Below are 15,958 nucleotides of genomic sequence, written 5' to 3' on the forward strand. Positions count from 1 at the left end.
TTAAGTAAAAGAAAGGAAAAGAGGGTTTCCGTTTCCACATTGCTGAAGCTGAGAGGGATTACTTGCCAAAGTCCACTGTTGGTGGCTCCCTTGTTTCCACCAAATCGACCCTGGTAACCACCCCTGAAGCAAGACCCAGGTGTCCCATTCAAGGAGCCGTGTGCAGCACTCCCCCACTGCCAGTGATGGAGGCCCAAAATGGGGGGGGTCCCTCTCACCCCAGCTGTGAGCTGTTTGCCCTCAGTTGTCACCACGGGGGTGCTGGCTTGCCCAGAGCCCCTGCCTCGAGAAGGATTAGTTGGTAGCTCTGCTGCTGATGCAGCCTGAACACAGCACTGCGAGCAGAGCGGAGGGTAGAGGTACGGCTTGTATACACAATTACGGAAATGCTCTTTAAAAGAACAGTGATGTGGTATTCGGATGCAGAGACCTGGGCTTTGGGGCCAAACACAGCAAGAATCTGAATCCTGTTGCTTTCACTTATTAGCCTTGTGTTCATTACTTAAGTCTCTCTGCAATTCACCTTCTTTGCCTGCAGAATGGGAGGAGGAGGAGTAATTGGGCTTAGTAAGTGCTGAAGAGCTATGATCTACTCCTGTGATCTTTTATTGGATTGGTGGAGTAAAGATATTTGTATATAAAATGAGCTGCGAGTGTATTTGTTTTCACACAAAAAAATAGCGGATGTCTTACACTAAATAATGGGAAGTCGCAGTTTACTGAACCAGAAGGGCTTTGTCTGAGGTTCCTTTTACGTCTTGTTGGCTGCAGCAAGGGAAAGGAAGCCCTGGCTGTGTGCGCTGGTCCTGAGCATGCCCTCTCACCATGCTACTTCAGTTTAATCCACCCACCCTGGGGGTAAATGATGTGGCATCCCTGTGGGGTCCTCATCCCACACAGGGGATTTAAAGGCAGGGAGAAGTTAAGGGTCTGGTCCAAACTGCCTCTCTCAGCAAGCCAGAGGCAGACCCGGGCTGAGAGCAGACCCCTCCAAGCCCACCTGCATCCCTTCGCGCCTCCGCGCTCCTCCTGCCTGTGTCTAATATGCCAACAGCTGCCTGTTCTGTCACAGGCAGAATCTGACCGGCATGTCCCTTCTGTCTGTAGGCTGCTGGACTGACACTTTTGAAGGAATAGTTTTTTTAAGCAGATGGGGGGCTATAATTGTTGGAGGAAGGGAGAAACTAATGGGGGAATGAATGAAGAGAAAGCTCTAGTGCCCAGCAAAAAACAAGATAAAACCACCTTTTGGATTCTGTTCTTGCTGGATTTCAAGAGGCTCCTTTAGGAAAAGGTTTGAACCTTGATTTTAGAAGAATATTGTGGTTTCCAGCTGAGCCAGGTATTGCGTGTGACCCTGGCAGACTCTGATCTGCTGTGATGACAGATGTCAATTGATGCTGGCCTCCCAGCGTATAGCTTAAGGGCCTGCAGCTGGTGGCACAGGCGTTAATGAATGACTGTAATTCAGACTCGGGTGCAGAATAACACATAAGGGGCTGTTACCAAATTTTAGTGCATTATCTCTAGTCTAGATGACTTTTAATGAAACCACAAGAAAGTATATGAAACTCCCCAGATTTACACACACACACACACCCTTCATGTCTGCTCTACACTGCTCCTGGAAGACATCCAGGGTGGGGAAGAAGCACCAGAAATGGGTGGGTGTACCTGTCCCACTCTTCAAGGTGCATTCAGTGTGAAGTGATGGGGTGGGCGGTAAGTAACTGGCTAATGGTAGTGCTGCTCACTCCTGCATCCAGCTTGCCCCCCGCCCCCCACCATGGATAAGGCGACATTCAAAGGATGGAGATCTCCTGGTGGGCGACCCCGGAGCTGGGAGCAGATCTCCACTCCCCACCCTGGATCTCCTCATTCATCCAGGGCCTTTCCTGCTTGCTGTCCCTCCATGGCAGAGAGTGGCTCATTGCCAGCCTTGACACAGAACATCTCAGGGGGCCAGGGGTGGCAAAGAGGGTCAGACTTCATCAGAGCTTTTGGTGGTTGGTGCTGCAGAGGTGTGGTACTGTGGGAGCCCATGGGATGGGGCTGGCAAGGCTTAGGCAGCAGGTTAGGGCCATGCTGAGTCCTGGTGAGGAGGAGAAAGGCTGAGGAATTGGAGGATCCTGGGACCCCAGCCATGCGTGGCAAGGTCCTCTCTACTGCAGGGGATCCATGTAACCCATGTGAGGATGGGCTATGTTAAGAACCAGTGGGTTCCCAAAAGCTGTGGCAGCCTCTATGCTGCTCAGCCTGTCCCTTCTGCACTTTGCCTCCTGACCAGCAGTACCTCTATTCACATCTCCCCATGAGGCACAAGTTTTGGAACCCTTCCCTGAGTTTTGATGCTCTAACAGTCCCTTCTTCTAGACTCACTCTCCTCTTTTCACTGCCTTCTGCTTCCCTGGATCTCACCCACCAGCCGCAGGGGAGAGGGTACGGAACAGGAGACTGGGGTGCAAGTCCAGGCTCTGCGACCCACCAGTCTGTGATCCAAGGTGAGGTCAGAAACGACATAGAGCCTCCGTTTCCTCTGAACAATGGGAGTAAACAAGATAACAGACACAAGAGTGCCAGAGCGCTGTTCCAGCGTGCGTTCTGCATCATGCTAGCAAGTATTGCTTTGGAAAGGCACAATTGTGGCGGGGGACACTTCCTTCCTAACTTCTTAATAACTAGCTTATCATTTACATGCCCTAAACTGCTCCCCCTGTAGGTGTGCAAGTCAGTGATTTTGAGTAACTGCCAGTTGTGAGATCATCACAATATAGGTTTAGAATATTTCCATCACCCTCTTCAGGGCTCTGGTACCCATTTGCAGTTCATCTCTCCTTCCACCTCTGCCTCCAGGCCACCATGCCTCCACTTTCCCTCTCTCTGGATTTGCCTAGTTAGGACTTTGCTTATAAATGGAGTCATTCAGTATGGGTCCTCTGTCACTGGCTTCCTTCACTTAGCATAATGTTTTCAAGGTTCATCCATGTTATGACATGTATCACTACTTCATCCCCCTTTGTGGCTAAATAACATTCCATTTTATGGATCTACCACATTTTGTTTGTCTGTCAGTCAATGGATATTTGGATGACTTTCAGTTTTTGGCTATTATGAATAACCAAGGGATGGAATCTCTGAGTTTTATGTTTAGCTTTTTAAGAAACTGCCAAACCATTTTTCAATGTGGCTAAGCGATTTTGCATTCCTACCAGAAATAAATATATGGTGTTCCATTTCTCCACATCCTTGAGGACACTTGTTATTGTGATATTGATTACTGCCATCCTAGCTGGTGTACCCTAGTGGGTGTGGAATAGTATCTCATTGTGGTTTTAATTTGCAATTTAATAGGGAACACTTCTGAATAAATTTGGGAAACATTGGGCAAATCAGAGCTATAAAGGTGTCTTTATTGCAGGACTTCTCAAAGCCTTTAATATTCTCATGATAATTGAGACTCTCAAAGGAGGGCTACTCTGTGTATCATTTTCTCCAATGAGGGCCTGGTGTGACCTGGAAACTCTGAGTGTCTTGAGGGATTAGTGTTCTTTGGAAAGCATTAGCCTAAGACGGGGGTCTGGAGACTACTGGCCAAACCCATCTGCTGTCTGTTTTTGTTAAAAAAAGTTTTATTGGAAGATAGCCACACTCATTCATTTATAAATTGTATGGTTGCTTTCACACCGCAAGGATAGAGCTGTATAGTTAGAACAGTGACCTTATGGCTTGCAGAGCCTAAAATATTTACTATCTGGCCCTTTACAGAAAAAGTTTGTTGCCCCTGACCTAGGAGTGCCTGGCGCATAGTAGGTGCCTGCTTAACTTTTAAATGAAAGGAGGGACTGACCCTAGGGACCAAGAAAGCACTTTGTGAGGCTTTGTATTATTTGAGTGGGTGCTTAAAGGACAGGTCGAGTTTTTATAGCTTGGGAGAACTGAGAAAGACATTCCTGGCAGAGGGAACAGCAGGAATGAATCCTGTAAAGTAGAGAAGTTAGGGTGTGTTTGGGGGCTGGTGGGGACTTCTGCTTGGCCTATGGGGATTTCTCAGGCCAACTTGGGTCCTTAGTTGTATTCCCTGAATGACACAGTTCTGGCCCATCTTCCCCATGACCAGACAGTGGGTCCAAGCTCTGCCTCTGAAGTCAAACAGATGTGGCTTCAGGTTTTGCCTCAGCCTTTCTGGGCATGTTAATTTGCCTAAGCCACAGTTTTCCCATGTGTTAAATGGGAATAACAGTTGCAATTTCTTGATAAGAGGGTTCCTTGCCCTGAGCCTCCAGTGGGTTTTAGGACTCCGGCTGGGGGCTCAGAGGAGCAAATCCCGTAAGTGGGGAGAGCTGGGGGCCTTCTTTCTTCCCAGAGAGGGGACAGCAGAACCCTGAAGGCAGAGAGATTCTGGAGGGGGCAGGGAAGGCACATTTGTTTTGGTGATGGCCCCTTTCTTGTTTGTTGCTTGGGGAGAGCAGAAAGGAAGACCAGCAAGGCTATTTATAGCTCAGACCCTCAGCGCGGGTTTTTGGGGCGCTCTCTGCGTCCCTGGCAGCAAGTCCTCCATGGCAGGTTAAAGAAAGGTGATGTGTTTGCAGGCTCCGTGCCAGACATTGAGGCCTCCCCTGCCGACTGGCCACGACTGGCCACGCTGGGAGCTGTTCCCACACAGCCTCTCCCAGGTTCTCTGAGGTGGGAGGGAGGGGGGCCTGGCTGCCTGCTCCCTCTCTGCTTTCCTGGTTCAGACCATTCCTGGCTCTGGAAGCTAGGGAAGCCCCAGGTGTGAGGCTGCTTCCTTCTCTCCCGACCCAGCCTCTCTGGGTATGAGACATTGAGATGGGGAATGAGGGTGATGCCTGAGGACTGGATTTGGGATTCCAGCGATTTCCCTAGGACCATGAAGGACGGAGGAGGGGCCTTGAGTGGGAGGCAGCGGTGCGGGGGAGGGGTATGGGGCACCAGAAGAACCCGATTTCCAGTCCTACTCTGGGCAAGATGCTTTACCTCACTTGGCCTCAGTTTCCTCACCTATAAAATGGGTCTAATAATGCCCTCACAGGAAGGAGTAAATGTGGCAAGCTGTAGGGCATTTAGTGGCACCTGCCATGGTCCTGTCCACTGCCAGCGCCTTCCGGTTCTCTCCTGACAGTCTCTTAATAAGGATGGTTTGCTTTCAGACTGGCCTCTTGGCTTCCCCAGCTCTTTCCCTCCCGTTCCTGTAGAAAATGGCAACATCTCCACCTGGGTATTCCTTCTAACCCCTCCTCTCCTCCCTTACACCCCATCCCCTCCTGTGTTTGACCCCCACCCCACTCCCTTACCCATTAACTATCCCACCTGCAGCAACCGCAAAACAAAACAGGCATAAGCAGAACAGCTTTTGTACCCTGTGTGGCCCTTTTCGCTACCATGGTCTCTGATCCAGGAGAGCCAAACTTCCCCAAAGAGCCACCTCACCAGGGTCCCATCACGTGTCTGCTCCCCACCTGCAGCAGCCTGAAGTCTGTCCCACAGGGATCTGCTCTCCCTGCCTCACCCACCCCTTCTGGTGGCAAATCCCGCAACACCCTCCCTCCCACCAGGCTGCCCGGCAGCACTTGGCAGATGGGCTGCTTCTCCTTCTGGAATGCCCTCTGCCTCCAGGGAGACCACCTTCTCCTGTTGCTCTCCTGCCTTTCTGCTCACACCTGTCTGTCTGCTGCAAGGGCTCCTCCCTTCCTCTCTCTGCCCTGTAAATGTTGGGGTTCTGGAAGCTCTGTGGCAGGTCATCCTCTCCCTCTTTCTCCTCCAGCTCTCCCCAGGCAGCCTCCTGCTCTCCCAGCACACCCTGATGGCTCAGGTCTGAATCTCCTCCCTGCATCTTTTTTCTGGGCTTTACAGCCAGAGCCCCAGTTGCCTCTGGGCATTGCAGCTTCCTGGGTGTCCCACAGACCCTCAAAATCATCCTGTCTAAAAGATTGATTCTTTACCACCTCCTCCTCCAACCTGCTTGATGATTCAGTCCTGCTCAGCTAATGACCCCCCATCCATCCAAGTATGCAGCTGGATGTCAGCTGAGACCTCCCTCTTCCCTGCTGCCCGCCACCCCCTGGCAGTCACTTTGTGCCTGTGCGGTTTTCAAGCCCACTTGTTCCCTTCCAGGGCCATTCCCCCATCTTGGTCCAGACCCTCCCCCTTTAGTGTCCAAACTAAAGCAGCCCTGCTCCATTCCACCCTTACTGTCCATTCTTCCCAATGCAGCCAAAGAGAGTTTTCCAAAATATGTATCAGACGGGGTCTCACTCCTATTTAAGATTCTACTAGGCTTCTGTTGCCCTCAGGATGAAGCCCCAGCTCCTCAGCAAGGCTCATAGTCTAGGCTTTGCTCACACTCCAGCCTTGTCTTCACCCCTACCTCTCACCCTGGCTTCTGCTACACTGACCCAACATGCTGTGCCCTTCCCTGGCCTCACTGAGCCTTCATTCCAGCCTTTTGCACCTGGTGGCCTTTCTGCCCCAAATGCTCCCGCTGCCTTTTCTTTGCGAATTCTCCTCCTACCCTCCAGGACCCCCTGGCTCAGTCCCACCCCCACATCTTGTTACTGGCCAGATCCCCAGTGAGGGTCCCTGCTTTTCTCCGTCCTGACCCTCTCTGTGCCCAGTTCTGTTTTCTTGTCTGCTTTCCCCATTAGAACATGAGCTCTTTACAGATCCCCAGCTGTAACACTGGCACACTGAAGACACCTTGAGAAGTGCTACTTGAATAAATTAATAAATGTATGAAGGACATGTGCACTACCTTTATGTCATATGCAAAGACATGTAATATAGCTTTGGGGCATGCATTTACCAAAGCTTTAATTTATGAAGAAGAGAGGAAGGTGGTAATTTTACAGGGGAATGTTACAGGGGAATCTAGGAGCTAGTATTGAGGCTGAAGGTGTGGGCTTTGGAGCCAGGAGCCCTGGGTTCAAATCCCAGTGCTGTTGCTTGCTCCTGGTGTGACTTTGGGAAAGTTACTTAACCCCTCTGCACCTCAGTTTCCCCACCTTTGAAATGATGGTGATTGTACTTAACCTCAAGGATTGTGGGGAGGGTTAGAGGATGCTTGACAACCTATCAAAGGGAAGTATTGTCATTCCCATTTTACAGATGAAGAAGCTGAGACTCAGAGAAGTGATGTCCCTTACCCAAGGTCACACAGCCGGTAAGGAGCAGAGCTCGATTTGAACCCAGCCCATTTCTATATGTGCCAAGGGCTGGGGAAGCAGAGGCATCATACCTCCAAGTTCTGAGATTTTAGTCTCCGGATAGCAATCTCCAGAAATATTCTACACTTATGTCCTGAAAAATATGCCTCATGAAGGATCTGCTTCCCTTCCTGGCTCATAGTAGGTGTCCAGTATAACTTGAGTAAATGTCTCCAAAGAGTTCCGTCTAGTCTTCAACATTTCCTGCTCCCTGGACAGTGTTGGGAGGTCTGTTCCTTGGTCCTTTTTTTGCCAGGGTGTTGGCAGCAAACTCTTCCTTATTCAGACCTTTCTCCTGTCCCCGCACTTCATGGGGGAGGGTCATTAAGAAAGCTTTTTCCCAGGAAGAGCTGTGCCTTCTCCAAGTCTCCAGAGTTGAGTGCCCCAGCCCCTGGCTCTCAAAGGCTGCCCTTGTGGGTTTCAAAACAATCCACAGCCCTCAGGCTGAGAACCTGCCCCCAAGCCCCCTATCTTTAGAAACCCAAGGTCCATTGCTAGTTAGAGTCAGCTCTGGTAAAACCTAAGGAGAATAGTTTGAGGATGTTTTCAAATAGTGTCTGGTGGAACAAAAGAGCAATTCATCCTGCGTAGCTTTTAGTAATCTGCTTCCCATTCTGGAAATTAGATTGTTCAATTAAGCGAGAGGGCGCCGAGGCAGGCTGCATGACTCAAAAGTTTGCAGCATGCAAAATGTGGAAGAGAGGGGACCTGAGCCAGCTCCCTCCTGGCTGATCTGCCCCCTCCGCTGTCCCTCCACCCCCGTGCCATTTCCGGTTTTCAAATTCCAGTTCAGAAAACAACTATATCAACAAGAAGGCATGTGTGTATGTGTACCTGTGCTAGGTAGGGACCTCATGTAAGTGTTTCTTTAATGAAAAATTCAGAGCCTGGGGTGGACTGGGAAAAGCACACCATCTGCACTGGCCCGCTTTCTTTCCTGTGTGGGCTTCACCCTTCTCATTCACCAGCTGCTGGGCATTCAGGCTCCTGTTGGGGGCAGTTTGCAAGGTGGTAGATATATGTCGGCTAGGAGACTCTTAGTCTAGAAACAAGGTACTTGACGAGCACCCTGAGGTTTCCCTGCGGAATTCTGGGAGTGAGTGGGTACATCACAGTATTTTGGCGGGAAGAAAGTCCAGTCCTTCACTAGCTTCTCAAAGGATACCAGACACCATCCCCAGGTCCTCTTCAAAAATACTATTCAGGTGGAGTTTGTAGGTCATTCCTTCATAGCTAGGAAACTCTACTTCTGTAGTGTAGAAGCCTTATCATGCATAAGCAGTCCTCGGGGAAATGTGGCAAAATGCAGCTGCCAGGGAGTCATACAGCAAGATTCAGGCTCAGTGGGTCTGGGACGAGGTGCAGGAATTTTTGTATTTTTGGCAAGCACTCCATAAAGACCATGCTCTGAGGCCCACTACTCTGTTATGATAATAGATACTCTTGAAGGTTTTATTTAATGGCCTGTAGTTCTTAAAGGAATTAAAGCCAGAGACTACTAAGACATAAGAAATGAACAAAACATACAAAAAACCTGTTGCTGGGCACCTGCGTGGGGAGTCGGTTAAGTGTCGGACTTGGTTTCTGCTCAAGTCGTGATCTCAGGGTTGTGAGACTAAGCTGAGCACAGAGCCTGCTTGAGATTCTCTGCTCCTCTCCCTCTGCCCCTTCTGCTCCTCTCTCTCTAAAATAAATCTTTAAAAAGAAAAAAAACCTATTACAACTATGTGGCTTTCTCCTTCCTTAAATAACTTGGACTTTTTTTGTTGTTGTTGTTGTCCAACTTATACTAGTAGAGGGCAAAAGCCATACATGCTTATCTTTTTATCTGCAGTATTAATATAGTGCCTGGTACATAGTAGGTGCTCAATAAATGTGTTTTTAAGTGGATATTCCCACTTCTGGCTATAGGTCTGAAGGCTGGTTTCCTTTCAAGTAAATCCATAGCCACACACAGCCCAATTTTGTTTGGGGGCCTGCCTGATTTCTCCAGCAGGGACTGGGGCCGGAGGGAGCCTGTAGACCAGTGCTAATTGGTGTCACTGGGTAATTAATGCAGAATCAGGCCTGAGCAGATTCCCAGGGAGACAGACACTGAGGGAGGCTTTCATGCTTGGTGGGATGGGAGCTGCTTGCTCAAAGGACGTTCCCAGAGTGCTGAGGCAACTGGCGTGGTCCAGCAGGGGTGGTTTGGCAGCCAGAATGGGGTTCGTGGAGTGAGTTTGGAGGGGGTTTGTGTTGGTGCCATGGTTCTGCACAATATGGAGCGTGGCGAGTTTGACTTTAAAGAAACACAAACCCCAGGCGTGGGCTCTGGGAGCCAGGCCTGTGTCAACCCTGAAGAATTGATGGGTTCTGAAGGAAGAGTGTGGCTGGAAGCATTGGCTCAGTGTAGCCAGGGGTCCTCCCCCTCCTGTGGCCTGGGCCCTCTGGGACGTCCCTACTCTCTGCATGCTGTTCAAGGCTCCCAGGGACACTCCTCTGTTTACCTTTTCTGCTTTTCCCTTCTGATCCCTGTGCTCCAGCTTTCCCCAGGTATCCCATGCCCTGTGTTCTGGCTATTCCCTCGATCTATAACCACCTTCACTCCCTCTCTCTCCTGACTAAATTCCATCATCCTTCACAGTGTAGCTCAAATATCACTTCTTCCAGAACGCTTTCCCTGACCCCCTGTGTCAGTCAGGACTGGTTGTTTTTTGCCACGATAACAAACACCTCCAAAGATCTCAGTAGCTTAGAGCAACAAAGTTGCTTTCTTGCTCACACAACATCTTTGACAAGGGGTAGCAGAAAGGCTCATGTAGTCACTCGGGAACTCAGGCTTCTAGAGGCTTCATCTTGATACATACCCTGTCACGACAACAACAGTAGGGAAAAGGGAAGGCGTCGAACCACACCACCTGGCTCTGAAAGTCACACAGGTGCCATTGGCCAAAGCAAGTTCAATGTCCGCTGTTTAGTTCAGTAGGCCAGGGATGTATAATTGCTCCAGCTCAGGGAGGGACCTGGAATGTGTACGGATAGTCCTGCAGTCTGCTGGCAACCTCGAGATAGGCTAGATGCTTCTTGGTCTTTCCAAAGTCCCTACAACTTCCTCTGTTATAGCCCTTGTCATGCTTATCGTAAACCATCTGCTAACTGGCCTGTCTTTTCCCCCATGAGTGAATCCATGACGACAGAGGCCTGGGTCCTGGGTCTTGTTCTTTTCTGGGGTTCCCAGAGCTGGCTCTGGGTTTGTCTCAGAGGAAGTGCTCGGCAAATGGTGGAGGGCAGGTGAATGAGTGGGTGGCCCATCCCTGCCCCTCTATAGCACTAGCTTTGCCGGGGGTGGGGTCAGGGTGGGTCTCCAGCACCCATGACTCTCCCTACTCCCCTCTGCAGGCGCCGGGTCTTGGCCATCTCAGATGGGATCGAGCACATTGGGAACCTCCGCTGGGAGCTGGCCTTGTGTCTCCTGGCAGCCTGGACCATCTGCTACTTCTGCATCTGGAAGGGGACCAAGTCCACAGGAAAGGTAAGAGGTGCATCTTGAAGCAACTAGCCACGGGCAGGGGAGGACATGAGCTGTCCTTGTATGAGATCACAGGTGACCCAGAGAGTGCCAGGGAGTTCACATTGCAAAAGTCAGCTCTTCTGTGGGGGTGGTAGGAGGAGCGCTGGACTGGGAGTCCGCTCAGGAGCCCAGAGCTAGAATCCCAGTGTACCACTTACTTGCCGCACATGTCAGGACTATTCAGTTCTGCCTTCGGAGCCTCAGGTCGCTCATCTGTGAGATAACGAATCCTGTCCTGTCTTACGGAGAGCTGTGCAAGGAAAGGGGAGGTAAAGTGCTTTGAACACTGGAAGCGCTAAACTACTACCGTGTGGTTTTTGTAATGAAGATATGTGCTCCAGGTGTGCGTGAGGGCAGGCGATGCTGGCTGCCTACACTGACAGGCCCCAAGACCTCACCCACCTGGAGTCTGTGGAGGGAAGGGCAGATGCTTCCATCTGGTTGCCTTGCTGTGCTATCTGTACCACGTAGCCTCCAGGGCCTCCGTCTCCTCGGGGAAGAGAAATGGGAGAGGCAAACGACTCTCGACGGGCCTGGTCAGGAGGTTACCACAGGCATCTGGCCAGCACCTAAGGCATGGCCTCACTTACCTGCCAGGGAGGCTCGAAACCTAGGGGAGCAGGGGGACGTCTTTAGCACAGCCACCTGTGCCACGAGGATCAATACAGAGGTTGTATGTGTAGCTCATGGACAAGTCCAGCCCACTCATGTGTTTTATTTAGGAAAAGAAAGTAAAGAATTAGTTGCCAACATTTAAAAATCCAGAGAGTTCATGTTGAAAAAGGAAATATGAATCTGGTATCCTTTGGAAAGTTGAAAGTTTTGGCGATGCTGGGCCTGCATGCCTACACAGCAGCATTTGGCTGAGCTGAGCAGCAGCTACCCCCTTCTAGGGACACTCTGCTTAGCTACAGTCTCCACCATTCCCTATTGCCTTGACCCTCTGGCTGAATGTCAGTCCCACTAGTGTCCTCATTTGTGAAATTCCATTTTTTCTTGTGGGAAAGAGGACACGAAGATTTACTTACTCCTGGTTCACCCTGACCATGTCACTCCTTGCCTGCTTGTTTCCGGTGGGCATTTCCTCATCACCTTTATTCTAAGCCATTGGCTGGGTCAGGGGCTGGAGGTCAAACCTCCATGGAAATGGGAACTTAACAACTCTGGGTCCTTTTACAAAAGATGGTTCCCTCAGTCCCCACAGTGGTAAGTGTTTGACAGGTAGGTGGACCTGCTGGAGGGAAGTTAGGAGAGCAGAAGACAGATACCAACAAGCCCCCATGCTGTGGGCTCTAAGGGAGCTGAGGATGTACTAGAAAGGAATCATAAATGTGCCTGGGGGATCAGAGAAAGAACAGAGACTCATGTCCTGTCGGCCAAGATGACTTTGCTGATCTTTGCTTTCTCTAGTTTGTATCGATGAAAGCAATAGGATTTTTCTGTTTTTCCAAATCTAAAAGTCAGTACATTATTGACATACTTCTTTAGACTAAATACACTTTGCTCCTGTTCCCCTTCTTGCTGCCTCTTCTGGCTAAAGAGGAGGAGAATGGCTTAGAGGGGTGAAGAACCAGAGTCTGGAATCAGGATTCACATCTCAGGTCTATCACTCAGTAGCTGTGACCTTAGCACGTCGCTTAACTTCTCTGAGCCTCCGTTTCCTCCTCTGCAAAATGGGGATTGATAAGAGGCTTGTCTCATGGGGTGGTTGCCAGGATGAGATGCAAGGATGCATATTCCAGTCTTACAGGGTGGGTAATTAATGGCAAGTGCTGAATAATAGGTAGATCTTAAAAAAAATCTTGTTATAAAGATAAAACATATTCATATGAGAAGTAGTTTCTGGGTATCTATACCCAGCATTATTCAGTGGATATCTAAAGATGAATAAAGCGTAGCCTCTACCCTACCCAGTTAATGTATGTGTGAGTGCTTTGTGAACTGTAAAGGGAAGGGAGGAGGTGTCATGGTTGATACTATGATTGTTTCTATCAAGATTACAACTTTCCTGGGAGTCAGTGCCAAGGCCAGTGGGCTTGGCTGGGTGGCAGTTGTGTGCAGTGGGGTTTGAGGGCCGTTGGACAAGGTGTTAGTGCATGCATGTGCTTGGGTCATCCACATGCACATGTTGCCCTGAGTTCTTGGGCCCAGGATATGGGCCCTAGCAAAATTTGGTTCCACTCAGCCCTCAGGAGGAAGCTGAGTCCCATGCACAATAGGGCCACTTGCCATTGACTGGGCCATCAAGCCTGTCTGTCGAGAATTCTAATGCAGAGACTGGGTTTCAAGGAAGGACCAGGTTGCTTTCTTGGAGATTTCACAAGAGGCATATGGGAAGGCATGGGAGAGAACATTCATCCACAGCCTTCTGCTTACTGCACACTGCCAGGAGTTTTTTCATCTACATTAGCACACAGGATCCCACAACCTGGGGAGGTATTACCTCTGTGTTATAGATGGAGACCCAGAGGGTAAGAAGTTCAGGAGCCTGGGCTCAGTTACATGAAGACTTTGTACCTCAACACTGACCCAGAGCTGTTCTCATCTTACCTGTCTTTGGACTTGATCAAATTTTAGACAATTGTGGTATTTCGAGTGCTGTCCTTTCACACATTCTGCCTGAGCCTTCTTGTTCTCGTCTCTAGTAGACAAGGTAATGATGGCAGCAATCGTATGCTCGTAATAGTAATGGTTAATCATCATTGAGTGCTTCACATGCCCACTCCATTCAGATCGTGGCACAAACCCAGGAGACAGGGGCAATCATTATCTCTGTTCCAGATGAGGAAACCGAAGCTTGTGGGAGTAAGGAAGTAACTTGCTTAAGGACCCTCAGGTAGGAAGCGGACCCCACGCCTTTGTGACCACACAGCCTGTGCCTTGGATGAGTGTACTGTCTTGCCTGTCATCTGTGGGGTAGGGACACTGACAGTTTTCTTATGGGCTGGCTATAAAGAGGCAGTTAATGAGATAGCTTAGTGCATAGTGGGTACTTAGTGGTTGTTGGTTGCCTCTGGATCTAGATGGTGCTTTTAAGGGAAATACTGAAATCAGATGAGCCAATTAAGCATTTTCCTGAAGGCTGGGTTTCAGGGGCTCTTCCCTCTATTTTATGCTCAAGACCAGGGTTAGCATCCAGGATGGGATGTGGTTTTCCAGAGCTGCGTGATGTTTTGGAAATTATCTGGTCCACCCCCACCTTTATTTTATCATTCGGGAAACTGAGGCTCAGAGAGCGGAAGGGACTTACCCAAGGTCATGCAGTAAGTGACAAGTGTCAGGTCAGGAACTAGAGCCTGGTGGCCCAGCTCCTCAGCTGTTTATAAATGATGAGGTTCTGACAGTTTTAGGGGACCAGGAGTCCCCGATGGGCACACGGTGTCTTCTCAAGAGAAGGGCTGATGATTTTCTTACTGTTTATTGTTCACCTCACCTTGGACATAAGCCTAGAGTCCAAAGGTTTTTCAGGTTCTGTACAAAAACAGCTAAAAATAAACACAGGTCATCTGAGTCTTCCTGAGTGGGCAGCTGCCACCCCTGTCTCTTGCCTGTGGGGCCCTGGCCAGAGCCACTTTAATGAGGCTGTCCAAGGAAGGAGAACCCTGTTTTTCTGCTCTTGTCCAGGACATGGCTGAGTTCCAGCCCGCTTCCCATACTCAGACCTCAGCAGAAATTCTGAAATTTCATTAACTTGAGAAAAGTTTCCCGGTCCCCTCTTATATCCAAGGTAAAAACTATAACCCCAGCTTTAACTTAATTCAGCGAACATGGCCCCTGCTCCTGGAGGCAGACATTGCAGGCTCAACCTGCTAGCTGGTGACTACGTGGAGATTTGGGGTCAGGTTTGTGAGTAGATCACAGATGAGTCTGTGACAAGGCCCCAGGTGAAGGCCCAGCCCCACTCCAGCAGCTCAGCAGGCAGCACGTGGGCTCCTGAGTTTTCACTGGCATTAGCATCCCCCGCCCCCTCCACGGACAGTATCCACAGATGTCCTTCAGTGCAGTCCTATCCCGCACCCCAGTCAAGTGCTTTACAGTCCTCTGACGTCACAGAGGCCAGGCTTCAGGATCTCCCCAGGATCAGAGTGAGCAACCTCTCCTATCAGAAGAAGCTGCTCTGGGTTGGAGAGACACTAACTCGGTTCCAGCTTCAGAACGTAGCAAGGTGCCACATAACTTCTTTAATAAGGATTTGTGGAATGAATGAGTTCCACCTGCACCTGGGGCTCCCTGCAAGGTGCTGGGATGCAGTAGAGAGGATGGTGGGCAATCTTGTCCCCAGAGAGCATGCAGCCTAGCAGGGCAGGCACAGACAGATAAGCAATTGCAATTCAGTGTATTAGTGCTAGCATTCACAATAGAACAGTTGGAGAATCAGATGCTACGAATGTGGGGGTTCTCATGGCTGAGAATTGGCTCGGGAATATTGGAGCGTAGCATGTCAGAGCTGGGAGGCATCTTGGTTTTTAAGTTCAAACCCTGTTTTACAAATAAGGAAGTAGAGGCCCAGAGAGGTTGCACGGTTTGCCCAAGGCCACCCTGTTTGGAAGGAGCAGAGCTGGGATTCAAGCCCAAGTCTGTCTGCCTTCCCTAAGCCTGATCCTCATCTGTTCTCATGCCCCCAGCTGGGAATCCAGGCTCAGTGTGAACACGTTGATTGTAGTTCTGAGCACACAGTAGGTACTCAGAAAGCTGTTTATTTCCCTACCCCAGTCCAACAGCTACGGTTTTAATTCTGCACAGTGATTGTTTTCTCTCTCTTTAAGCACTATTGGAAATGCTAGAAATCTGGATTAGAAAAATAAGTAAAAACCTTTCTCAATTATTTAATAAATTCTGCAAAGATGGAGGATTCTAAGATACTTGCTTTCTTCAGGAGGAAACTTCCAAGGTGTTTGTATATTATCATCTTCTGGATGATGAACAATTTTACTCTGGATAATTGAAATCAAGTGACCACAACATGGAGACATCTTTGTGATTTTTCTGTGTCCTTGGTTTTTGTAGTTTGTTTTTAAAGACTTTATTTTTTAGAGCAGTTTTAGATTCACAACAAAATAGAGCAGGAAGTACAGAGATTTCCCATATATCCCCCAACTCTACACATGTGTAACCTTCCTGTTATCAAAATCCCCCACCAGAGTTGGGCATTTGCTGTGATTGATGAACCTACACTGATGCATCA

General features: G+C 49.4%; 1 protein-coding gene across 2 annotated transcripts in view; it reads left to right on the forward strand.

The window, feature by feature from the left end:
* Positions 1-15,958, forward strand: part of SLC6A11 (solute carrier family 6 member 11) — a 117,026-nt gene that overhangs the window by 16,790 nt on the left and 84,278 nt on the right. For both annotated transcript variants that reach the window (XM_081822288.1, XM_081822280.1), the window contains exon 5: positions 10,602-10,734. In XM_081822288.1, the coding sequence (XP_081678414.1) occupies positions 10,602-10,734 (133 nt within the window). The remainder of the gene's footprint in view (positions 1-10,601; positions 10,735-15,958) is intronic.

The sequence above is a fragment of the Leptonychotes weddellii genome, chromosome 1, assembly GCF_054177405.1.
Source record: "Leptonychotes weddellii isolate Sample4059 chromosome 1, ASM5417740v2, whole genome shotgun sequence".
In the NCBI taxonomy this organism is placed as follows: Eukaryota; Metazoa; Chordata; class Mammalia; order Carnivora; family Phocidae; genus Leptonychotes; species Leptonychotes weddellii.